Source organism: Meriones unguiculatus, chromosome 6 (genome assembly GCF_030254825.1).
Source record: "Meriones unguiculatus strain TT.TT164.6M chromosome 6, Bangor_MerUng_6.1, whole genome shotgun sequence".
Classification (NCBI taxonomy): Eukaryota; Metazoa; Chordata; class Mammalia; order Rodentia; family Muridae; genus Meriones; species Meriones unguiculatus.
This window is the reverse complement of record NC_083354.1, coordinates 8948416-8975035: the sequence shown is the minus strand read 5'-3', so window position 1 is coordinate 8975035 and position 26620 is coordinate 8948416. Positions and strand designations below refer to the sequence as shown.

At 43.2% G+C, this 26620-nt stretch overlaps 1 protein-coding gene across 3 annotated transcripts in view; it reads left to right on the top strand.

Annotated features, from left to right (window-relative positions):
* The first annotated feature begins 10474 nt into the window (after positions 1–10474).
* Positions 10475–26620, top strand: part of Senp6 (SUMO specific peptidase 6) — an 87381-nt gene continuing 71235 nt past the window's right edge. For 2 of the 3 annotated variants that reach the window (XM_060384700.1, XM_060384699.1), the window contains exon 1: positions 10475–10664. In XM_060384700.1, coding sequence (XP_060240683.1) covers positions 10613–10664 — 52 coding nt within the window. In that variant the 5' untranslated portion in view covers positions 10475–10612. The remainder of the gene's footprint in view (positions 10665–26620) is intronic. The other variant, XM_060384702.1, reaches the window with a different exon arrangement.

Sequence of the window (26620 nt, the reverse complement as noted above, 5' to 3'; positions counted from 1 at the left end):
CACTCCTTTAATCACGGCATGTGTGTGGGGGGGGGAGAGGCAGGTGGATCACAGAGAGTTCAAGGCCAGAGTGGTCTACCAAGTCCAGAACAGCCAAGGCTACACAGAGAAACCCTGTCTCAAAAAACAGAACAAAAAATAAAATGTATTTTTAAAAAGAAATGTGAAAGCCAGGCCTGGGGGCACATGCATGCAATCTCAGCACTCAGGAGGCAGAGGCAGGCAGATCTCTGTGAGTTCGAGGTCAGCCTGGTCTACAATTTGAGTCTAGGACAGCCAAGGCTATACAGCGAAACTCTGTCTTGAAAAACAAAAATAACAACAACAAAAAGAAAGAAAGGAAACAGGAAGGAAGGAAGAAAAGAATGAATGAAGGAAGGAAGGAAGGAAGGAAAGAAAGAAAGAAAGAAAGAAAGAAAGAAAGAAAGAAAGAAAGAAAGAAAGAAAGAAAAGAAAGTGAAAAGAAACTACTGGGTATTTGCAGCCAGTATTAGCTACTTTGGGGGTTCCTCTTTTTACCCCCATCACTAGATAGGAGAGTGTTGGTATAATATTCTTTTCAAATGTATATACTTTACCCTTCTTCATTCAAATGCTGATTTCTCTCTCCTCTCTGGTTTCAATACTGACATTGCAGTGTGGTATTTATTCTAGGAATCACCTGTCTCAGCTTTGTGCAAACACGCCAAAATAAAGCAACCAGCCACACTGTTGAACAAGGGAAAGGAAGCAGGAAGAGAGGGAGGAGCCAGAGGACAGGAAGGTGGGAGGCAGAGGAGGAGAGAAGGGCAGAGGAAGCTGGGAGGGCAGAGGCAGGAGCAGAGATCTTGGAGCGACCTGGAGAGATGGACTGGACCTAATATATCACTAAAAGCAAGTATAATGTGGAAAATCTAAATGTTAGGAAACTATGAGGGCTTGGAGGTTTAGGATGGAACAACTATTGCCCAGCATTGTGTTCTACGTTAATTAAATAACTCCCAGTGTCTGGGTGTCGATTTGGGTATACAGCTGTTTAGGATTAACAGCAGCTTTACCAGAAGATAAAACAATAGTAAATATTAATAGTCACTTACAACAGGAGAGGAAAAAGGATAGAGGTGCATGTGAGAGAACTGTAAATCTAATTTCTTATTGTTTCTTCTTTGCTTGTAGCTGATCTTTGCTACTTTGTGGGTTGTTCTCTTTTCCATCCTTTATCCCCTCTGGTTACACCTTTTTGTTTTGCTTTGGAGACTGGATTTGTCTGTATAGGCCTGGCTGTCCTGGACTAACCTTGCAGACCACGCTGGCCTAGAACTCACAGAGATCCACTGCCTGCCTCTGCCTCCAGACTGCTGGGATTAAAGAGATGCACACAGCTTGGTTTCACCTTCTATCACTAGATAGGAGAGAAAGGATAGAGAGGAGAGAGAGATATATCTCTGAATCAGATTTCTTTTTCTTGTTTCTTCTTTGAGCACAACTAATAACAAACTGAAGCCATTTTTCCTGAAGGATCACCAACCACCAATCCCATCTTCAGGGCTCTAGCCTGAAAATTCCCAGAATTCCAAATGTCACACAATCACAGAAACTATCTGCAGCTGGCAAAACCACGCCTCTGCTAGAGCATGACGTAAATCATAGAAAGGTGCTGAAAACAGCCCCATGGTCACACACCTGGCATTAAAAGAAAAACATATACTAATTCTATGTTTTGTTTTTTATTTTTCAATTTTATATGATTTAGTGTGAAGATCTCAGATCCCTTGGAATTGGCTTTGCAGACAAGTGTGAGCTGCTATATGGGTGCTTTGGAAGAGCAGACAGTGCTCTTAACCACTGAGTCATCTCTCCAGTCCCTATTTCTATGTTTTTAAAAGAAATCAAAATTCTAGAATTCTCATTACAGGTATTGATATAAAATTCAGAGGATTGGGGCTGTAGAGGTGGCTCAGCAGTTAAGTTGTGATTGTTGCTCTTGCAGAGGACATGCTTTTCAAGCGTACACATGGTGGCTCAACTGTAATTACAGTTCCTGGGGGACACAAACATACATGCAGACAGAACACCTACACCCATAAAACAAATCAGTTTAAAAATATACAATATTTTAAAATATTTGGGGATTTTGAACATATTATAGCTATATTAGTGTGCGCTTATTCAGGAAAGATGTATTCCACCATCCTGGGACACTGGATGCCTGAAACCACAGGCTGACTACACCCTATAGATACTGTTTTTTTCACTATAGTTACATAATTATATCCTTTAATTTGTAAATTGACTACAGGAAAAGATGAACAACAGTAACTAGAAATAAAGTAGAACAATTGTTAATTCCAGCACTCTGGGAGGCAGAGGCAGGAGGATCTCTGTGAGTTCGAGGCCAGCCTTGTCTACAAAGGGAGTCCAGGACAGCTAAGGCTATACACAGAAAAACCCTGTCTCTAGAAAAAAACAAACAAACAAACACACACACACACACACACACACACACAAACCAACCGACCTACCAAGCAAACAAATTGGAACTGCTATCTTGGATCTTGAATGCACCTACAGACCTACATGTTTAGGGATTGGTCCCCAGGTTGTTGCTGTTGCAGTCTTCCAGCAAGAGGAATTAGGGCCCAGTGTGAGCCGACTGAGGGTGTGGACTTGCATGAGATTGTGTGACCTTGGTGTCTTGCTTTGCTCCATGTATAAAGCAAGCTTCTTGCCCCAAGGCAGTTTTCCTTCTCTCTCTCTCTCTCTCTCTCTCTCTCTCTCTCTCTCTCTCTCTTTCTCTCTCTTTATTTTGGTCACACAGGAGGGTAGTTGCTTGCAATTGACCCTAAGGCCTTAAAAATGGTAAGCAGGTGCTCTGCCACTGAGCTATAGTACTAGCTTCTTTCTCTTATTCTATTCATAAAGACCATACTTCCATAGTAGATCTAACACAAACATTGGTGTCCTCTCTTCTCCCCTTGCTCCTTTCCTCCCCTCTCCTCCCTTCCTTTCCCCTCCCCTCCTCTCTTCTCCCCCTCCCTCTCTTCCTCTGTTTCCTTTTTTGAGAGAGGCTGGCCTAGAACTATGTAGCCGAAAACTCATGGTGGTTCTGCATCCCAAGTTCTCCTCCTTTTTTACCTTCTGAGGTCTAGGATTCTGTGGCTTCATTCATCGTATCCAGTTCTGGTTGACCTTTCAATCAGTTTGTTTTCCTTGCTTTGTTTTGTTTGACTGACCTTTTGAAATAGGCCTTTAGTTACACATGATGATTTAAACCGATAATCCCAGGTACTCTGGAGTCTGAATAATCCTAGGTACTGGGAAGATTGCCAATTCAAAATCTGCTTAGACTACAAGTAAGTTCAAGGCCAGTATGAACAACATAGTGAGAGTCTACATCAGAATAAATAGTCAGAGCCAGGCCCAGTGTGCAAGGCCTGTAATCTGAGCACTCTGCAGGTGAAGGCAGAAGGATCAGAGTTCATGCACAGTTTAGGCTACCTGAGGCCTGGTCTCTAAAACCAAAGAAAGGGGGAGAAGACTAAACAGATGAGTCTGTTGGCGAGGCGCTTGCCTTACATGTGTAAAGACCTGAATTCAGATTCAGCTAAGACACTGTTCTGTACTGTGAAGAAACACCATGACTAAGGCAACTCTTACCAAAGAGAGCAATTATTTGGGGGCTTACTTATACTTTCAGGGGGTTAGTCCATGATTATCATGGCAGGAAGCAGACAGGCATGGAGGAAGCAGTCGCTGAGAGTTTTACCACCTAATCCCACAGGCAGTAGGCAGAGAGACAGAGACAGAGGGAGAAAGAGACTGGACCTTGCTTGGGTTTTATGACCTCAAATGCCACCTTTAATGACACACTGCCTCCAACAAGGCCATACCTTCTCCAGCAAAACTATACCTCCTAATTCTTCCCGAACAGTTCTACTGACAGAGGACCAGACATTCAAACAATCTGAGCCAATGCGGGCTGCAGTTATTCAAAGTATCACAGATTCCCAGAATCAATGTTAAAAAACAAAACAAAACAACAACAACAAAAGACCCAAGCCTGGTGTTACATATCATTAATACTAGGGATGGCAAACTGGGAGGCAGAGAGGCAAGATGAGAAGCAGACAGACAGATCCCTGGAATGTCAGGGCCAGCTAGGCTGATCTAGTTGGCAAAGTTCCAGGTCAGTTGGAGACCCTGTGTCAAACGTAAGACACACCTGATGACCAATGTCTAGGTCGTCTGACCTCCAGAGTGTGCAGACCTAAAACGGCATAAGCATTCTCCTACTCCAGACAGAAAAATAAAAAAACAAAGGACGTGTATCTGTGTGGTTGGAGTGCTCACCTAGCATGCAGGAAGCACCAGATTCCAGTTTCAGACCTGTTGAGTGCACAGGAGAGCACTGACCCACGTCAATAATAAAATACTGTCCTGGGTTCATTACACTTTTTTTTTTTTTTTTTTGAGAACACAGTTATCAATCTTGGTTTTTGTTTGCTTCTTTTTGAGACAGGCTTTAACTGTTTGCATAGCTTGGTATTCACTATGGAGAATTCCACCAGGATTGGCCTTGAACTCCTGGGTCTTTCTCCTGCCTCTATCTACCAAGCGCTGGCATTATAGGACTGCAACACCATACCCAACTTCAGATGTGTGCTTAAACAATGTAAGTAGGGGCTAAAGAGATAGCTCAATGGTTAGGAACACTTGCTGCTCTTGCAGAGGACCCCGGTTTAACTCCTAACACGTATGTCAGGTGGCTCACAACTACCTGTAGCTCCAACTCCAGGGGATCTGATGCCTCTTCCCTCCAAGGATATAGGAGCACATGTACACATGATCACACATATACAAATACAAATAAAATAAATCTTAAAAAAAAAAAAAAAAAAGCCAGACTCAGCGGCGTACTCCTTTAATCCCAGGACTCGGGAGGCAGAGGCAGACGGATCTGTGAGTTCAAGGCCAGGCTGTTTTACGAAGGGATGCTCAGGACAGCCAGGCATACAGAAAAACTCTGTCATGAAAAACAAGAAAACAAACAAACAACAAAGAAAACAGTTGCTCTTTGACTTTTTCGGGGCACCTCATCCATCCCCTTTCTCTCTTCTGTACTTTCCCATTGTCTCTCTGTCCCCCTCTCTCTCTTTCTCTCTCTGCCCTCATGGCTCAAAATGAAAGAAAGAAAGAAAGAAAGAAAGAAAGAAAGAAAGAAAGAAAGAAAGAAAGAAAGAAAGAAAGAGAAAGAAAGGAAGAAAGGAAGGAAGAAAGAGAAAGCAGTTTAAGTAGATTACAGCTATCTATGCTGGCCAGTTGCCTGAAGGGCTCTGAAGTCTCTGTGATCCTAAGATTACAAACAGTAGGGTCAATGCTTTCCGACACAGAAGCTACGACCTAATTGTCGGTGGAGAGTGAGCGTGTCTACCGTAAACCAGGATCTTAAAACTCGAAAAGGTTGTGTAGAGGTAGACAGTTCTGGTACCTGAAGGGAATGCTCAGCTTGTGTTGTACTCTGCAGTAAGGACCTCAGCGGGGAATGGTGGGAAAGGCTGATGCGAAGAGATGGAAGTTCCGTGTGGTAGGACTAGAGCCAGGGCCTCACACATCCTACAGAGACAAATGCCTTATGTATGACTGAGTTCCACCCCAGCCCCCAATTGGAAGAAAACAAAACATCACATTATTTACTATTAATTGACCACTCATATAAACCTGAAATAGCCTAACTTTTCTTCTCTATATTTTATGCCAAAATTAACTCTTCCTTAATTTGCTGATAGTTGGATGGCATTTGCTACTTTTAAATGATAAAGGCAATAAGAAAGCTTTAAGTCATTTTAAACTTTATTGTGTGTTTAGTGTGTGGCAGTGATAAGACTGTAGATGTGCACTACCATTTGGCTCGCTTTCTCTCTTTCTCTCTTCCTTTCTCTCTTTCTCTCTTCCTTTCTTTCTTTCTCTTCCCTCCCTCCCTCCCTCCCTCCCTCCCTCCCTCCCTCCCTCCTTCCTTCCCTCTTTCCTTTCTTTTTCTTTACTTCCTTTTTTTTTCTCTGTGTAACCTTGGCTGTCCTGGATTCAATTTGTAGACCAGGCTGGCGCTAAACTTGAAGAGATCTGCTTGCCTCTGCCTCCCTGAGTGCTGGGACAACAGGTGTGCGCCAGCACACTCATCTTCCATTTGAGCTTTTAAAATATTTTATTTACTACTATTTTCCTCTGTGTGTATATATATGATTTTGCAAGTGGAAGTCAGAGAACAAACCTGTAGAGTTGGTTTCTCCTTCCACCTTTACATGGGTCCCACGGATCTAACTCAGGTGATCAGGCTTGCATACCAAGTACCTAACCATACTTTACCTTTTGAGTTATAGCAATAATCTTGTACTGGTTTGTTTGGTTGTTTGTTTGTTTGGTTGGTTGGGGTTTTTTGTTTGTTTGGGGTTTTTTGTTTGTTTGAGATAGTGTTTCTCAGTGTAACAGCCCTGGCTGTCCTGGAACCTGGAAGTCATTCTGTAGACCAGGATGACCTCCTGGGATTAAAGGTGTACACCACCACAACCTGTTTTGTTTTTGTTTTTTACCAGCTTTTTTTTTTTATGTGATTTTCAGGTAATGAATTCAGTTCATCAGGCTTGCTGAGCCTTTTCCTGTTGAGCCAACTTGCTAACCCATGGCTGACTTTTAATCAAAACTGAAAAACAACTGGTTTTGTAATTAGTCATCAGTAATTGTAGTAATGACCACGAGCTCCAAAAATGTCTGAATAAAGAAGGAGTGCTGCAGCCATAGTGCCAGACACTCACAGCGGTACACACAATAGCCCAGCACTGGGGAGGCTGGGACAGTAGCAGCCTCAGCTATATAGGAGACTTTGCCTCAGAAAACGAAGGAGGAGGGGAAGGAGGCAGGCTAACTCAGTATTATTGTGAATATACTGAATATATAGTTACAGAAGCATCTTCTAAATATGAAATTTTCTAGGCTCTGAATGCTGAATAAACATGATCCTACTCATTAGGAGTAATGGTGAGTTTAGAGAATATCACCACAATGTACCTAAGTATGGAAACTGATATTTTGTTGTTGTTTTGTTTTTTTGAGACAGGATTTCTCTGTGTAGTCTTGGCTTTCCTGGATTTACTCTGTAGACCAGGCTGGCCCCGAACTCACATGGATCTGCCTGTCTTTGCCTCCCAGAATGCTGGGATCACCAGGCCTGGCCAGAAAACTGATTTCTAATTGCAGGCTCAGAATGGGAATGACTGGACTAGAAAGGAACCTAAGACTATTGAAATCTCATTCTCTTATAATCTCCAATCAGCAGTAACAGTGTCTTGGGAACCTGTTAGAACTGCAGTTTCTCTAGTGTTACTCTGGGGTTTAGGTAAAATTTGTGTTGTAACAAGCCATTGGTGATTGGTTTAATCCATACTTCTGCTGTAAGATTAGAATGACAATGCTCCACAGTCTACCTAATTACTGATGCTTAGAAGCAGGGTGTGGTAGCACAGGCCTTAAGGAGGGAGAGGCCAGCCTGGTCTACATTAGGGAGTTCCAGAATAAACAAAGCTACATAGAGAGAACCTCTCTTAAATCAAAATAGAGAAATAATGAAGCAGTAGCCTTTTTCCAAAAAGACCCATTCAGCTCTCTTTCTCTCTGCCTCTCTCTAGGATCTCACTGTATAGACCAGGCTAGCTTTGATCTCACAGAGACCTGCTTGCCTCTGCCTTCCCAGTGCTAGAATTAAAGGCATACCACCACACCCAGCTTAAATTATTTAAAAATGATAACACTTTCTAGTTTCCCATTCCAAATGTATTATTTTTCCATGTTTTTGTTTTGAGGTAAACTTTTAATGTGCAGCCCTGGCTAGCCTGGAACTCTTTGTGTAGACCAGGCTTTCCTCAAGCTCACAGAGATCAGCATGCCTTCCAAGTACTAGGATTACAGGTATGAGCCACCAGAGTATTGTACCACTAATTTGGTTAACTTACCACAAATTTATCATGGCATAGTTCTGCAAGGTCAAAAGACGACACCCGTCTCACGGGGCTAAACCTAAGGCTCTAAGTTCCTCTTTCTCTAGGATCAGTTTCTTCACCTTTGCCATCTTGAGAGGCCACCTGTATCCCTTGACTCCTGGTTCCCTCCTCCAAAGGCCAGCAAGTGTGTATCTTTTAAACAAGAGGCATACTTTCTTCATATTTTGTAGGTAAGGCCAAGCATCCCACATCTACCTATTTATCTACATGCCTCAGTATTATACTGAGTCATTAACACAGACAATGTCATTCAAAGACTGTCCCCACAGGATCATGTTTCCATAGGCAATAAAAATACAAACTGTAATACATTACATTCATTATGTTACTTTTATGAACTGGTGGCACAATAGTAAAAGACATTGTGGTTTTTGTTTGTTTTTGCTTTGAGGCAAAGCTTTACTGTGTAGCCTTGGCTTCACATCTCCCTTTTTATGCCAGGGTAGCCTTAAACTCATGGAGATCTGCCTTTCTCATCCTTCCAAGCACTAGGATTAGAGGTGTGAACCACCACACTGAGGTAAGGTACAAAGTTACAAAAAATTTTTTTCTATGTGAGTTTTTGTTTAATGAACAGCCAAATTGGGAGGTAAGTGCTCAAAGATTGTACTCAACAAGTACATCTGAATCATTTTAATTGCTACTGAGTTTTCACTGATATACAGTATACATTTTTAATTTTTGAAAGATGGATACTGAGGATTTAAGGAACAAGCGAGGCAGAGTGTAACGGTGCATGCCTGTAATCTCAGCACTTGGTCTGTTGGTCTGTTGAGTCAGGAGGATCAGAAGTTCAAGGCCATTTTTTGCTACAACTTGAATTCAAGGGCGGCCTGGGATTCCCCAGATACTACAAACCTTGTCTCAAGAAAACAAAACTTGATGTGGTGTCACATACTTTTTCTCCCATCACCTGGGAGGCTGAGGCAGAGGGTGGCAGATCTCTGTCAGTTTGAAGCCAGCCTGGTCTACACAGCAAATTCCAGGCCAGCCAGGTGGATAGAGTGAAACCCCCACCTCCAAATTAGGAGGTAGAGGGCTGGACAAATGGGCTCAGCAATTTGGTTCCAAGTCACAACTGTCTCAACTCGAGTTCCAGAAGTTTTGGGGTACCCCCTCTTCTGGCCTCTTCAGGAACTGCAAGCAGCAGAGGGCACAAATAGATCTATGTATATATTATGTAAGATATAGTTATTATACATCTATATTAGCAGACCACGCACCTAAGTGACGCGTATTTCGGTAAGTTTTTTTTTTTTTAATTTTCTGCATTTTCCTTTTTTTTTATATGTAGACCAGGCTGGCCTCCAACTGACAGAGATTCACCTGCCTGTCCCCGTGGGCTAGGATTAAAAGCCTACGCCACTAAGCCCAGCTTATGAGAAAAAAAGACCTCGAATTGTATCGTCGTCTGAACCTTCCTCTGGTCTGGAGGAGTCTGAGTGATCATGCACCTTAAGGACAAAGGTCTTCTCTCATAGACACTGAAGATGGATGCGAACACGAGTTATTTCCCAACGTAGCACTACCCTGCCTCGTTGCATCTTTTCTTCCCCTTGGCACGCGTTAAAAACCAAGAACTTGGGGCGCCTCCTTTAGTATTTGTGGTGCCCCAGGAGCCCCGGCTGCGCTCCCCGGCTGGGTCTGCCATGGGGCCTTCTGAGGAAGGGATTTCTGCCCGCGCCCCGCCTAGGCCGTGCGGACCAGGCCACGCAGGGCCCCGGGGCCCGAAAGCCCCCCACCCCGGCTCCGGCCCTGCTCGGATGGCTCCGCGCCGCGCGTGTGTGGTGTGTGTGTGTGTGTGTGTGTGTGGCGGGGGGAGCCGGGACCTGAAGGAAGAGGCTCGGGGCGGCGGCGGGGCGGGCCCGGAGCCCCCTGGGGGAGGAGCGGCGGCGGGGCTGCTGTGGCGACCGACGCGCGGCGGCGGCGGAGACCCACCCCCGTCCACATGGACAAGTCGCCGAGGCCTGGGCTGATGCTCTGACGCCTGGGCGGGGTGGGCGGGCGAGCGAGCGAGCGGCGGCGGCGGCGGCGGCGGCGGCAGCAGCAGCAGCAGCAGCAGCAGCAGCAGCAGCAGCAGCAGCAGCAGCAGCAGCAGCGAGGGGCCGCGGGGCGCCTGACGGTCGGCGGAGCCCTCGCTGCGGCCATCTTTCCGGCCCGGGCCGCAGGGAGGCGTGGGAGCGCCCTCGCCTCCTCCTCCGTCCTCCGCGGGGCACCGGCGGCGGAGCGGCGGGGCTTCCAGCGGGGGCCGGTGGATGGGGAGTGGCGCGCCGAGCGGAGCCGGGCTCGGGGAGGAGCGGCGCCGTCGCCTCTCACGGTTCCCGGTCGGAGCGTGAGGGGAGGGGAGCCCAGGCCGCGCCGGCCCCCTCGCCGCTTCCCGTCAGCCCCGCGCCAGGCCCGGGCGCGCGCCGCCTCGCTTTTGTGTGGAGGCCCGGCCGGCGGGGAGCGCCGCTCGCGGACGGCCGAGCCCGAGGCCCGCCACCCTGCGGCTGCTACCCTCCCGCCGCGCGGCCCCTGTTCCCCGCGAGCACCGCGGCGGTGCCGGCCATGGAGTAAGGAGGAGGCGGCGTGGGAGGAGGAAGATGGCGGCGGGCAAGAGCGGTGGCAGCGCCGGGGAGGTTACTTTTCTGGAAGGTAGGTTCGTGTGTGTGTGTGAGTGTGTGTCTCCCTCTCCCTCCCTCCCCCCCAGCCGCCAACCCCCACTCCCGGGGAGGGTAGCGGGGGGAGGTCCGCCCCACCGGGGTCCTCAGCTGTGTGCGCCGGCCGGGCCTGGGGCCGCGGGGGTCCGGACGGCCGATGGCGGGCGGGCCGGGAACGCGCTGCGGGCGCGCCGACTTCGGGGCCGCCCGGGGAAAGAAAGGCTCGGGCAGGGCCGGCGCGAGGCGGCGCGGTGGCAGCCGCAGAGCGAGCCGAGGCCCGGGGGACGGCCTGCGGTGTTGGAGGGACAGGCCGAAGGGCTTGGGCTGGCCCCCCGCCTCCACGTCGTCCCCGGGTGACTTGGTGGGTGCGGGCGGACCGCGTTCGGGGCTTGCTCAGCGTTTCGTGGAAAGTTTTCAGACCGCTGAGCTGGGCTGGAATTGGCCGACCCTAGGAGGCAAGAGGGAGAGGTAGTTGTTTTCACGGCCTTCTGGTTAAAAAGAAAAATAAAGCTCCTGGGCTGCTCCGCTGCCACTGGGGTGCAGGTTAGGCCCGGCTGTGCCTGCTCCTCCAAAATGAGGTGTGGTTGGTTATATACTTTTTGTATAAAAAGCAATTTCTATGAACAGAAAAATGAGCTTTGCGGTGCCAGTTTGGGGTAAGCCAGGAAAGCTAAAAGAGTGAGGGTGTTTCCATTTTTAGTCGCTGGTGAAGCAGAGTTAACTATTTCAGTTGGTGGACTGAGCCAGCTTAGAAAGGTATGTTTTGATTTGGGGTCGTGGTATTCACCACGGTAACGGTACTGGCTTTTGCCTGTGTCGGTGTAGGGACCTCCACAGTACAGCTACGTTTAATTGCAATTATGGCCCGGGAACATGAACGTTCACACGACTTTGTCTGGTAATTGAGTTTATAAATATGTTTAGGAAAATGAGTCTGCGTTCAGTGCTTGTTAATAACCACTCTTCGGGGGTAATTTGCAGCCCCCCCCCCCCCGATTAAATATATCTAGGCCGTGCTTTAGAAAATGATTTAGAGACATTACTGAATTAAGAAAACATAGCTCAGGAAAGAACCTTAGTGGTTACGGGTTCTATAGGAGGGTGGCTTATGCCTTGTTGACTCCTTAGCAGGGTGGGTACTCCGTCTAATGAATGGAGACTAAGAGAAGAGGAAAAGTAATTTTCTTTATTCTCTGTGCTTGAGGATACAGAGGGAGGCGGAAGCTTACCTTGCTTTGCAAGCCTGACCGTGTACGAAGTGATGAGAGCTTTCCATGATTTCCCTCACAAGATAAAGAAAGCTCGTGCGGTTTCCTGACTTCCTCAGTAGGTAACCTGCCAGCGGGCCACCGGAGGAGTGGTAGTTCCTAGGGCAGGTTCCTATGCGTGTTGTTTTTTTGTTTGGAAATTCACCAGATGGCTTTCAGATGTTCGTATCCACCAGGCATGATTATACTTGTAGGTTTTTGTAAATTTGGGGCTTCTATGGGCTTCTAATTCTGTTTAAATTCTGAGTGGATAACACAGTATAAAACAAGCACAAAGCCATCACTAACATGGGCGATGTGATTTGTCCATTGTTTTAAGTTTATTATAACTTAAGTGTTTGTAGAGGTACAGATATGAAAGTTTGAGTTTCACCTTGTCTTGTTCAGTAGGTTTTTGTTTATTCTTTTTAATTTGAGACAGGGTCACATTATGTAGACCAGGCCAGCCTTGAACTTCTGGAAATCCTCTTGTCCCAGGTTCTCAAGCATTAGGATTACGAATCTGAGGGTTTTAGGATTACTATTTTTTTGTTTTGTTTTTGTATTTTTTGAGGACAGGGTTTCTCCATGTATGTAGCCTTTGCTGTCCTGGACTTGCTTTGTAGACCAGGCTGGCCACGAACTCACAAGAGATCCAACTGCCTTTCCTCCCTGAGTGCTGGAATTACAGGCATGTGCTACTGTGACCGGCTGGATTTGCTGTTTTTAAAATATTTTTAAAAGGTGTTTATTTTCTTTGCGTATGGGTCTTTGCCTACATGTATGTGCACCATGTACAAGCCTGGTGACCACAGAGTCAGGAGAGGGCATCCAGTCACCTGGAACTGGAATAAAGAATGATTGTGAGACACTAGTTAGGTGCAGGCAACAGAGCTTGGGTCCTCTACCAGAGCAGCAAGTGGTCTTAACTTATGAGCCATCTCTCCAGCCCCTAGTTTTAATATTGTAACTGTCCCTGTATTACACTTTGGTTTTCTCTGGCAGTGTTTTTGAAAAATGGAAGCAGGTTTTTCTTAGCTCATCAAATATTTTTAGTAGCCTAGTCTGCTTGGTTGGAATAAAACAGAAAACGAAATACTTAAACTCACAACCTTCGTGAATGTTTATTTTAGTGGGAGAGACTACCAACAAGTTAAAAAAAAAAAGCATCAGCATATTATGCTTAATCAGTTTACTGAGATTTGCTCAAACTTGACAACTGTTTATAATGTCCTGGTGCCACTTGGGGTCATGAATCTGCATACAGGTACATGGAATACTGTCTTATTTTCTTATCGATTTATCAGATGATTTCTGCTTTTCAGACCTATGGAAATAGAAGCTCTAGGGAAGCAATTCCTTTGTAGTTTTAATGTCATATTATACATGGAACATATTTGCTGTTCATGGATAAACTAGGTCATTACAATATGATAAAAGGCTGTAGAAGAAACATGCAACGCAACGGTCAAAAATTTATTACATAGTTTTCAAAGTTAAGAAAGGTGTCCTTCCATGCAGTGGTGGCACATGCCTTTAATCCTGGCACCCAGGAGGCAGAGGCAGGCAGATCTTTGAGTTCCAGGAGAGCCTCGTTTTCAAAGTGAGTTAAGAAAGATGTCCTTGCCCAGTAGTGGTTTTTGGCATATGCCTTTTATCCCTGCACTCAGGAGGCAGAGGCAGGCAGATCTCTGAGCCAGCCTGGTCTACACAGAGATTTCCAGGATAGAAAACCTGTCTCAAAAAAAACAAAAAGAAGGGCTAGAGAGCTGGCTCAGCAGGTAAGAGCACTGGCTCCTCTTCCAGAGGTCCTGAGTTCAATTCCCAGCAACCACATGGTGGCTCATAACAATCTACAGTGAAATATGGTGCCCTCTTCCAATGCACAGGCCCACATGAAGGCAGAATGTTGTGTAAATAATGAATAAATAAATCTTAAAGAAAAGAAAGGTGTCCTTATCCTTAAAGAAATGATGCTGAGTAACTAAATACCTTAATCATGAGGTACTCAAAGGAGATGATGCATATAAGGATTTAGAGGTGGTATGTGATTTCACTGCTTAAAGTAAAGCAAGCAAGGAACAGAGTGTAGAAGCTCTTTGGTCTAGGATTGTAATTATGTCTCATTCCCAGCTGTAGGAAGCCACTGAGTTGAGGCAAAAAAGTATTCAGATATAATTTATACATCCCTGTTCTGTAATACTTGCTCAGTATTACAGTGCTTGCTTAGCTTTGGGTTTGATAAAGCTTTGGGTTTGAGACTTAGCAAGGTATAAAACAGGATGTTGAACGCTTGTAGGTGCAGGATACTCAAAAGTTCAAGGTCATTCCTGTGGGATACATTAAGCTGTCTTTTTTATTTTAGGTCACTTTTGGTTTCCCTGTCTGCAATAAATTAACAGAAGTGTAGGAATGAAAGGGAGATGAATTCAAAACAAAACATTGTAGGAATCTTCATAGAAGTAAGCCTGGCTTGGAAATTGGAAAAGGAGAGTCAGTAAGTTGGAGATGGTTTGTTCTAGAGTTTATAGATTTCTTCATAAGGTTAGGGAAGACTTTAAGATCATTCTTTGAGGTTTAGCAGGAGGTATTGGGAACTAATGCCACTTATTGAGACTGAGTAGACTGAGAAGGGAGGTAATGCTCTGCTGGGTCCCAAGTGTCAAATGAATGTTTGATATCTTTGCTCTAGAATATATTTTAACTATTAAGAGGTTATCTAATTGTGTTCTCTTGTGGCTGGCTTCTCTAGAAAGTGGCTCCTACTTATTGGACCCTCTGTATTTTGTGTTGAATTATCTTTTTTTTTCCCCGTCTTTGACTGTTTCTTTTGCATCTGTTCATATGCTGATGTCATGCAGCCCTTTTTCACTTGTGATAATTTTGGCAGGTTTCTCTGTTCATTCAGTGAGTATTTCAGAATGGTTTTGAGCTGGGTGCAGTGGCGCATGCCTGTAAGCCCAGCACTCAGGGAGGCAGAGGCATCAGATCTCTGTGATTTTGAGGCTAACCTGGTCTACAAAGCGAGTCCAGGACAGCTAAGGCTACACAGCAAAACCCTGTCTCAAAACAAACCAGAGAGAGAAAGAGAGAGAGAGAAAAGAAATAATGATTTCTGTTGTTAGTCACTACTTAAAAGCACATGGCAGTTTCTTGGATCTCGTGAATAGTAAGGAGACTAAATAATCATGATCACACTTAGAAAATTACAACTGTCAGGCACAACAAAGCAGTTATTTACAATAAGTATTTTATCTATCAGAGCTTTGAAGGATGAATAGGAGAAGTGGTGGAGAGAGAGCGCTTTTCAGGCAGAGAAGGAACGTGCATGTTTGAGGGAATGAAAACAGTACCAACAAGAATGGTGCAAGGAGAGGCTGAATGTGACATCATCTAATATAGTTCTGAAAAGATCTTTGACTCCCATGTGAAGACAGCTGTAGAGGGATGGAAGACCATTAGGGGAATCAGTTGGGAGATGATTGCTGTCTTTGGGCAATTATAGTCTGATGCCCCTTTGATATTCTCTCTTCTCTCTGAACGGGTGGAGCCCTAACAAGTCTGCTTTCTTTCATATTTATTTATGTATTGTGCTTACTTTTATCTCCTTTGCTTTCTCTTTACCTTTTGCTGTCATCTGAATTGCTTTCCCTACTACTTTTCCCCATTTAGTGTGTGGTGTGTGTGTATGTGAGAGAGACTTAGAAAATGCAAACAGGCATGGGTTCCTGCCTATGCACGTGGAGGCCAGAGGTCAAAGTGTTTTTTCTATCACTCTACACTTTTTTGAAAATTATTAAAATAACTTTATTTATTTATTTATTAAAAATAAATAAATGTTTATTTTATTATTTTTTCAGGACAGGGTTTCTTCATGTAGCCTTGACTGTCCTAGACTTGGCTTTGTAGACCAGACTGGCCTTGAACTCAGAGATCCACCTGCCTCTGCCTCCTTTGTTGGTATAATGTTCTTTGGAATGTATACAATTTACCCTTGTTCATTCAAATGCTGATTTCTCTACCCCACTGTCTGGTTTCAATCCAGACATTGCATCAATCCTTATTATAAGCATCACCTGTCTTACGTTTGTGTAAAAATGCCACCATTTGTTTTCTATATTGTCAATTAAATAACCAGCCCGAATGCTGAGCTATGGAAAGAATAGGGTGGGACATCCTGGTCCTGAGGGGAGAGAGGAAGCAGGAGGGAGGAGCAGAGGTTGGCGGGAGAGAACTTGGAACGATGAGGAGAGATGAGCGGACTAAAAGCAAGTATAATGGGTGAAATCTGAATGATAGGAAACTATGAGGGCTTGGAGTTTTAGGATGGAGTAACTATTGCCTAACATTGTGCTCTAGGTTAATTAAATATCCTAGTCTCTGGTGATTTGGGTATAGAGCTGGTTTAGGAATAACTGCTGATTAACTAAAGATTCAACAATAAATATTTAATGAACCACAACGCTCCTTGAATGCTGGAATTATAGGCTTATTTTATTTCATGAGTATGTGCCTGAGTATGTATGTGCACCACGCAGGAGCCTGAAGAAGTCAGAACAGATGTTGGGTCCCCTGGAATTGGAGTTTAGGTTATTAGCTGCTCTGAGGCTGCTGGGAATTGAAACCAGGTCCTCTGCTAGAACAATTGTTCTTAACTGCTGAGCCATCTCTCCAACTTCTTAGATGTCTTGTCTTTTCTTCTTTCCATTCCTTTCTTCCTCCCTTTCTTTCCTCTCTTTCTTTCTTATGCATTTATGTGCTTGTGTTTATGTGTGCAGATGTGGGTCCATACTTGCCACACTATACATGTAGAGGTCTGGGACAACTTTAGGTGTCAGACCTTGCCTTATATCTTGTTTGAGACATGTTCTCTTTTGTTGTTTGCCACAGCATACCATAGACAAGCCTAGCTGGCCTGTGAACCTTGGGAACTGTCCTGCTTGCCTGCCTGGAAAAGAACTGGAATGTTTACAGCACTTTATGTGGTTCTGGAAATTGGAACAGTTTCTCATGCTGGTCCATGAAGTGCTGCACATCCTGAGACATCTCTCCACCCCTCCTCTTTCTCTTTCTCTCTCTTTCTCTTTCCTTCCTTCCTTCCCTCCTTCCTTCCTTCCCTCCTTTCTTTCTTTCTCTTTTTTTAATGACAAATACTTAATTTTTTTCATTTCTTGCATTTAAAGTACTCTTTGATGCTCTCTTTAGCGTGAAATTCTTTACTATGGTTCTTTGTTTTGAGACAGGGATTCTCTGTGTAGCCTCGGCTGTCCTGGGCTGGTGTTGTAGACCAGGCTGGCCTCAAACTCACAGAGGAGCCGCCTGTGTCAGCCTCCCAGAGTGCTAGGATTACAGGCTTGCACCACTGCGTCTGTCTGCTTTGCTATAGTTCTTAACTGTACCCAACCATTGCCCATTTCTTTATTAGGTTGATTTTATTCTCAGCACAAAGTGCTTCCACCAACTTGACATGCTTAGGCTTTTCACAGTTGGATGCCAACACACAGAGATAGGGTTGGGGCTTGTGCAAGGCTTTGGCAGCTTCAGAAATTCCACATGCTAAGCCATTATAGATGATGGAGGTCTTCATAATCTCTTGTAGAGTAGAACCAACGTCCATTAAGCCTCTAGCAGCAGTGCCTTTCTGGACCATACTTGGGAAGCTGAGTCTTGGATGCACCCGAGCTTTGGCACTGGGGGAAAACTCTACCATGTTTTTTAATATAGAATCTCTCACTCAACTTGGAACTGTGATTCAGCTAGACTGGCTGGCTGACTTGACAAGCTCCCTCTGGGATCATCCTGTTTCTTCCTTCCAGTGATAAGCATACAGGCATGTGCTGTTACAGCACTACTGCTTTCTAATTTAATTCATTTGTAGCTGCAGAACATCCTTTACATAATCAATTAAAAAATTCTTGATCTATTTTATCCCGCATAATTTATTCTTTCTTGGGAATGTACTTGAAAAGAATGCATGTTCTGTTATAGCTGAATGTTTATGTTTTATAAATTTCAGGTACATCAGTAAGTAAATAGTTTTTTTTCCCCTTAGTGTCATTGTTACTGGTTTATTGAGCCAATTTATGTATCATTGATGTTAAAATATGTTATACTAGCTGGGTAGTCTTTGTACGCCTTTAATCATGGCAGAGGCAGGTGGATCTCTGAGTTCAAGGATAACCTGGTCTATAGGTTAAGTTCTAGGACAGCCAGGGCTGAACAGAAAAACCCTCTTTAGACCCCCCTCCCCCCTAGATATCCTCTGACATAAGATCATGAATCGTGAGTCAAAGACTCAATTTGATTTATCACATAGTGGTTAGCTGTTTCAAAGGTAACACTTTTGGTGTTGTTTTTGTTTTTGTTTTTGTTTTTGCTGTAGGATCTTGCTATGTACCCCAAGCAAGTAGATAGTGTTTAAGTCTTTCATTTGTGCTTGCTCCAAACTTCCTGTGGGAGATGACCTTGAAGTTTTGATCCTCCACCTTTGTGGTTTTGATTAATGGCATACTTCACCATACCTAGTTTATGGGGTGTTAGGACTCAAACCCAGTGCTTCCTCCGTGCTGACTAAGCATTCCACCAACTGAGCTACATCCCAGCCTGTACCTGTCATTTGTGTGGGAGGTGTAGCTGAACTCTGGTCTTCATGCTGTTGCCTCAGGGAATTACCCAGCCATTTTACTAATCTGTTTTTTTTTAACTTTTATTCATTTTTTTATTACAATGTATTCACTTTGTATCCTGCTGCAGTCAGCTCCCGCATCTCCTCCCAATCCCACTCACCTTACCTTTTTTTTAAAATAACTTTTCTGCCTTCCCTTTTTTTCTGGAATTTGCAGCAATCTTCCTGCTAGGGTGCACTGTGCCCAGTTGTCCCTTTCTAAGATGTGTGCGTGTATGTGTGTGTATATATATACAACCCTTGTCCAAGGTTGAAACACATGATAATAAAAGACTTGTTTTTATCTTCTAAATTTTTAGTCACATTTATTATTTAGTATAATAATAACTTGATGGTGGCCGGGCTTACTGAGCCCTGCCCTTTTAGCCTAATAAACTAACAAAATACTTCTGTCTCCAATGAGAAGTATTTTCCATTTTGCATAGCCATACTTTTTATATATTAATTTAGTTTAGAACCCAGTCAATTTGCCAGTTTCACAGAGAGAGAAAATTTTTATTACTGTCTGTTGAACTTAAAACAGTTTGTCTTTCCATTGAGTGTGAATGATGCCTTTAGCTTTAGTTTATTCAGAAACATATCTCAAGGTTCTTTGTTTAGTCTTGCTTTTCTTTGTTGTTTGTTTGCTTTGTGTGTGTTGGGGTGGGGGTTCTCGGTACATAGCTTGGGTTGACCTAGAAGGGAGTATGGAGCCCAACTGGCCCTCTAACTGATGGACATTTTATGTCACCATGCCTCAGCCTTCCGTTGCTAGGATCCTAGGCATGAGCCTGCAAGCCTGGTTAAACTTTTTTTATTGATTCCCTTTTAGGACTTGCATCCTGATGCCATTCCTTATTTATTCCTTACTTATGGCTGTTTCCTGTTTTCATTCCAAAGTAATACAGTTTATTTTTGTTTTTATATGCTCACATGAAGCCGGAGACTAGAATTATACTTTTTGTTTGTTTGTTTTTTGAGACAGGGTTTCTCTGTATAATCTTGGCTGTCCTAGACTCTCTTTGTAGACCAGGCTGGCCTCTGAATTCACAGATTTGCCTGCCACCACACCCAGCTTAGAATTATATCATTTTTATCTACAGAATTCAGGGATCCCACCCCTAGGTATATTATTTAACAATGTATCTTGTTTGGGCTTTCCCAGTTGTAAAACAAGGATAAATGTTGTGTTAGTAAACTAGTGAGCTGTCTGCCATAGTGACAAAATACTAAAAAAAAAAAAAAAAAAAAAAAAAAATCAACTTAAAAAGAAAAAAGGTTTATTTTGGTTGGTAGTTTTGGAGTTTTTCTGTACATGGTCTATTGTTGGCCCAGGTCAGCTTCTACCCTCAGGATATCCAGCCACCATTGTGCGCTGGGCCGGACCAAAAGGAATGAAGCTTATTTTAGCAGGGCTGGTGGGTTATGTTTTGTCTGTGAGTGTCAGTAGAAACAGCCTTCTCCCAGAGGGTTTTCAGTGAAACAACTCTTTTTATTAGGACTGAATATGTGACTACCTCAAGGGTGGCAGAGGCGGGGTTCATACAGGCTACATGCACTAGGAAATGCAGGCCTAGAGCAAGGAGGGACAGTCCTACTCCTATAGGTTGCAGGACAAGATTTTGGGGGGTATGGACACTTCTTGACCTCATTCTTGCTCCGGACTGGCTCCCCTAGTCACATAGCTTTCTGGCCCTACAGTTTATTGTGACGATTTTTGGGGACACACTTGAGGTTTAGTAATAAAGATGAGACATTTATATAGTGTGATTCTTTTGGCCTTTTGCAGGACCAATCTCTCAGGCTAGATATCTAAACTTTTTTTTAAGATTTATTTTATTTATATGAATGCTCTATCTGCATGTACACCTGAATGCCAGAAGGGGTATGGGATCCTAGTATAGATAGTGTGAGCCACTATATGGTTGCTAGGAATTGAACTCAGGACCTCTGGAAGACTAGACAGACCTCTTAACCACTGAGCCATTTCTCCAGCCCCTAGATATCTAAACTTATCCTGACTTATCTCTACTATCGTGCCTCCATGTGGTTCTCACTGCCTGCTTCCAGTCGGCATGTAGGTAAGCCACATGGCAGAGGACCAGCCAAATAGTATGGAGTCAGGCTTAAGAGAAAGAATAAGGAAGTATAAAGTCCCAGAACAATATTAAGAAAACATAGTCTGAAAACATTAAATGGAAAATCCCAACAGTAAACAAGTCATGGTTTTAAATTATACTACATTCTGGGTAGCAAGGTGAAAGCTTGGCAGGCACCTTCTTTATCCAGCCTTAAATATTTCCCTTCCCCCCTGAGACAGAGTCATTTTATATATCTCTAAGCCCAGGTGTTCCCATCTTTCTGAGTGTGATATAATAAGAGAAAAGGTCAGAGTTCTTTATTACTGAAAGAGAAAAACAACCATGTGCTAAGCTTGCCACAATCTACAGTAAGAATCAAAAAATTGGCAATATCAAACTGTAAAAGTTGTGTGTGTGTGTTTATAATAAACTTGGAAAAGGCATTACATTACAGGGTTGTGTCCACTGGCGTCTTGGATTGTGGTGGATAAGGGAAAGACTACTACTTTTCTCAAACTTGAAAGGGATATATTTTTTGAAATCCAAGTTTCCAGATTGCGAGCAGTGTATGAATTACAAAGAAAAACAAAACAGGGCTAGGGATGTAGATTGCAGAGTGTTTGCCTACCCTGTATGAGATGTGTTCCGTCCCCAGCAGTGGGGTGGGTGGAGTAGGTGGGAAGATAAACAAGTGGCATATCAAGTCCTAAGGTTTACTTTGATCAAGAACTGATAGAGGATTTTTTGAAACCAGGCAAAGACAGTGAGCAATAGCTGGGTTAGAGGGAGGGAAACTTGGTTATTTTGTGACTAGAGAAGTATAATTTTATGTTAGTCTCATGGATGTGTTTAGAGACTTAATCTTTAAATACTGCTGTGTTTTCTCTACTAAAAGGTAAGCATTTACATAGATATGGAAATTGAGGAAGACTCAGGTGGGTGATTTGGGGAGCCTTCATGAAGAAGTGGAGGCTGAATTTTGCCCTGGCTCAGTTACTCTGGTTTCAGGTTGGCTTCATTCAGGTGTCTGGCTGCCCGCCCCCCCCCCAGCACCTACCCACCCATGCAGTCTCCAGGTATCTTTGAGTGGTTAGTATCTGCAGCTCTAGGTTTAAACTTGTATGGGAAGCCAGGGGCTCCACAGAAACTGCTTTTGGGGATCTTGACAGTTCTGAAAAAGTGACATAGCACCACCTCAGATTGCTATTCTTAAAGTTTCTGTCATTTTCATCACCTCTGTACCAGCCAGGATCTTTCTATGTATGTAGCCCTGCTTGGGCCAGATACTTACTATATAGCTGAGGCTGTTTTTGAACTCTGACAGTCTTCTTGACTGCTCAGTTTCCTGACTGTTGGATTACAGGTTTGTACTATTGCACCTGGCACACTTTTCTTTATTCTCTATGCATCTATCACTGAGCTGCAATTATACACATGTATATATGTATATATACATGTATATGTATATATACACATGTATATATGTACATGTATTATACACATGTATATATGTATATATACACATGTATATGTATATATACATACACATTCTTATATAAAAATAAAATTGTTTCTTTTTTCTTTCTTTTTTGTTTTGTTTTGAAAGAGGGTTTTACTACATAGCTGTGGCCAGCCTGGAATTCACAGAGATCCACCTGCCTCTACCTCTTGAGTGCTGGGACTGAAGGTGTATGTTACCATACCTGGCAGTTTAGGCATTTTATAATAAAAACCAACCCAGATTCAGCTCCATCATAGTTTGCTTCAACTGACTTATATGCTCAGTGGAATGACTAGGTCTTGTGAGCAAATTCAGCTTCACTATGAACATGGCTATCCAAAATCGTGTCTGCAGATTTTAAGTTTTTCTAGATGTCATCTTTTAAAAAATTTTTTAAAGTTTATTTTATGTATGAGTGCTCTATCTGCATGTATATCTGCTTGCCAGAAGAGGGCACCAGATCACAAAGGTGGTTGTGAGCCATCATGTAGTTGTCTGGAATTGAACTCAGAACCTCTGAAAGAGCACTCAGTGCTCTTAACCATTGAGCCATCTCTCCAGCCCCATATCATCATCTTTTTTAATATTATATTTGATTTAATTTTTGTCTTGATCGAATGTCACATGTGACTTAAAGTTATACTACTTTATACCAATACTGAATGTTTATTTTTTAATGCTGAATATTTTTATTGCTGTATAAAATTATTTTTTGTTTTGTTTTCTTGTTTATTTTTTAATGCTGAATATTTTTATTGCTGTATAAAATTATTTTTTGTTTTGTTTCCTTGCCATCTTTCACATTCAACTAAATTAGCTCCTTCCTATTTGCTTCGTGTGTGTGTGTGTGTGTGTGTGTGTGTGTGTGTGTGTGTGTGTGTAAATGTGACAGGGAGGCTCAGAGGCCAGAAGAGGAAGTTGAGTCTACTTAAGTTACAGGTGGTTGTGAGATAGCTGATATGGGTGTTGGGAACCAAACTAAAGTCCTCTAGAAGAGCAACAAATACTCTTTAACTATTGACCAATTTCTCCAGACCCCTTTAGCTATTTTTATTGCATCTTTCATCCACTATTATCTCCTCTTTTTCCTTACAGCAAGCAACCAACTTCATAACCCTCGAGCCCTTGCAAATTTTCTTTCTTTTTTAAGTTACATACTTCCAACATACAATGGCATAGTATAAACATTCCCATTCCAAAGGTAAAGGTGGGTGTATAGCAAGTAAAGGTCAGATTAGAGCAAGACTGAAATCCAGCAGGGCAAACACCAAGTCCTGCAGCTCATATCCTCCATCTGGACCTAATGACAGAATCAGCTGGGTTCTAAGTAGCTCCATCCCTCCCTATCTGCTGCTTACTGCACACATAACCTTTCTCTTGAGCCAGCTCTATTCTTTACGTGCAGCTTTTGGTTGGTGAATGTTCGTGGTCCTGGCACCTCCGGTATACTTAGGTCTCCATTGCAACTTAGGCTTCATTTTTATAATTTCACATCACATGGGTCAAGCCACATAGTGTGGCTCTTGAATCATGACCCACTAAATCTTCAGTCTTTGAAAGCATGCCTGAAAAATCACTACTACATGGACAAAGCCACGTTCTGTTGCCATCTTCAGATGGACCTTGGCCCCTGTGGACCACAGTTAGTTAATCAGCCTCTGTGTGCTTTCCAGGCTGATCCTAGCAAAACACTTCTCTGGGTGGTACCATTTCAGCTGTATTCTGAGTTCAGGCTTTCAAATATGATTTCACAATGTGGAAACTTTGATGGGTGAGATCTTGTACTCAGGCTCTTTCCTATTGTCTCATGCAGAGCAAGAGTTTTCTCTTAAACTCACAAGGAGCCACCAGCCAGCTTTCAGTATTGGCTCCAGATTTAAACTTGTACACGTTCCTTTCCTTGCCAAATTAACTGACTGTTTTGTTTGAGGGTGGGGGTATGGATAATGGGAGGGAGAGTAGAGGAGAGAAGGACACACAAAGGACAGGAAGACTGACTCACTAACTCTCCAGGTCTTGGTGCAAAGCACTGGCTAGCTTGGAACTGTCTGTGTAGACCTGGGTGGCCTCAAATTTACAGTGATCATCCTGCCACAGCCCCTATCACTGTGTTTTACTTATTTGGATGTCTGACAGTTTCTTAATCACTTTTTGAAGAAGTTCTGATTAGGCATTTTGTTGCATGTCTCACTTGGAGGGCTTGTCTGAATACTCTTGATGGTTAAATTGGTATTGGGAGTTTTAGAGACAAATAGAGAACAGAGGTACTTTTTCTGTCATAGTGTATTAAAAGGTTATATGCTGTGAATAAGACATTACTATTTGTTGGGTTTCTCCACTGTCCAGTTAGTTTTTTTGTTCATTTTGTTTTTCTTCTTTCTAAATCTTTTTCCCCCCTTGGAGTAAGTTAACGTGTTTAGCCTATTCTAAAGAAATTCTTGCAGGGAGTGTGAATAACATTTGAAAAAAATTTCCTAAGGAGTATGTGCCCTTTATTTGAGAGGTTATATATAACCAGTTCCCTAGTCTGTTAATTTTTTTCTTACTTAGGTATTTGTCTGTCTGTATTGTGGCTGCAGGTAGCTGTTTGCTTCTGTGTGTGCATGATATCTGGAAAGGGTGTTAGAGGGTTCCTCTGTCACTGTTGACCTATTTCTTTGGGGCAGATCTCTGCCTGAACCTGCTGTTTACATTTTCTCAGCTATGTTAGAAGCCAGCAAGCCCCAGAAATCTTCCTGTTTCTGCGCACTTAGGAGTTTGGGGTTACAGGGATACCCAGCTTGTTACATGGATGCTGAGATCCAAATTCTGGTCCTTAGGATTGATTGTTCAGCAAGCACTTTTCACCACTGAGCTTCCCTCCAGCCTCTGGTGTTTTTAAAACTTGAGCATGTTGGTGCCCCGGTTACACTTTTCTTTTGTAGTTGCTAAGTGTCCCAGTTTAGTTGCTGGTTGTTGTTATAAAATACTATGACAAAAGCACTTCAGGAGAGAAAAGGGTTCACTTTAGTTCATAAAATTACAGTCCACCATTGCTTGGAAGTCAGGGCTAGCAGGAACACCTAGTCACATCCAGTTAAGAGCTGAAAGAAAACGAATGAATCATGTTTATGCTTGCTCAACTTGCTTTTTCCATTCTTACATTGTACAGGACCCCAAAACAGAGAATGGTGCCATCTAGAGTGGGTGGATCCTTTCCCCCTCAGTTAGCACAGTCAGGACAGTTCTCTCCAGATATTCCCGTAGGCTAACTGATCTAGATAACCCCTCTTTGAAACTGTCTTCCCACAAGAGTGTAGATTCTATTAGCTGACAACTAAAATTCACAGTAAGATAGTCAAATTTGCCACAATCCAACTTGTAAAGAAGGCAGCATACTGTGGGTGTCTAATTGCAGTGCTTCCAAATGCTGATGGCCCTTTGTCAACTCAGGTATCTGAGACCAAAGGAAGCTGTTTTAATTATGGACTCCTGTATCCTTAGAGGGTGAAAAATTCTGGTTTCAACTTTTTAGTGATTGAGGGTTTGTGATTAGGAATGTTCTGCTTAGTCTCTTTGGGTTGATGTTACAAAGTTTCAGATTATGTAATTTGTCTTTGTTGACTTTTAGGAGATGGGACTTTTACGATGTAGCTAAAGCTGACTTCAAACTATATAGTCCAAGCTGGCCATGAAGTTGTGATCCTTCTGCTTCAGTGCTGGGATGGCTGGCATGCAGCACCATACCCAGCCCTAGATGAATTTTTCAGTGTTAGGCTGGAAAGTCAAAGCAAAATATCCAGAATCAAAGTTTCTACTCTTATCACTATTATGTTTGGGGGAGGGGGTGGGATTCTAAAACCTGAATTTGAGACAGTCCTTACAATTATTCTGGAGGTTCACCTGGGCCTGCCTTTCTGAGTTTGACATGGCAAGTTGTAGCTTTTCTGCCTTTCTTTTGGATGCTCTTCCTGGTACTTTCTGCTTCCTTATTTCTCTTAAGCCTGACTCCCTGCTACTTGGCTGCTGAGGCCATGAGGCTGACCTACATGCTGACTTTACCTCCAACAATGTAGCTTTTTTTTTTTTCTTCTTGTCTCCATTTTTTTCTTCTCTAGGAAGATGCTGAGATTTTCAGGTTGCCTGTCTTTTATTTAAATTCTAATAAATTTATCCTTAACTTGAAGGGGGAAAAGTCTGAATTATGGAGAGATAAAAACATTTAGGTGGGTGCCTAGCCCTTTGGCATTGTAACCTGAAATTATCATCTACAGAGGTTGAAAATCACAAACTTAAGTTACTTTTTTTTTAAACAACAACAACAACAAAATGCTCTCTTAATATTTTAAGTAAGTTTATAATTTTGGTTGGGCTGCATTCATGGCTATCCTGGGCTGCAGCCAGTGGTTGCGTATCACTAGTAGATATACTTTATTTTTTGCTTTGTTTGTTTGTAATGGTGCAATGTCTATAGCATGG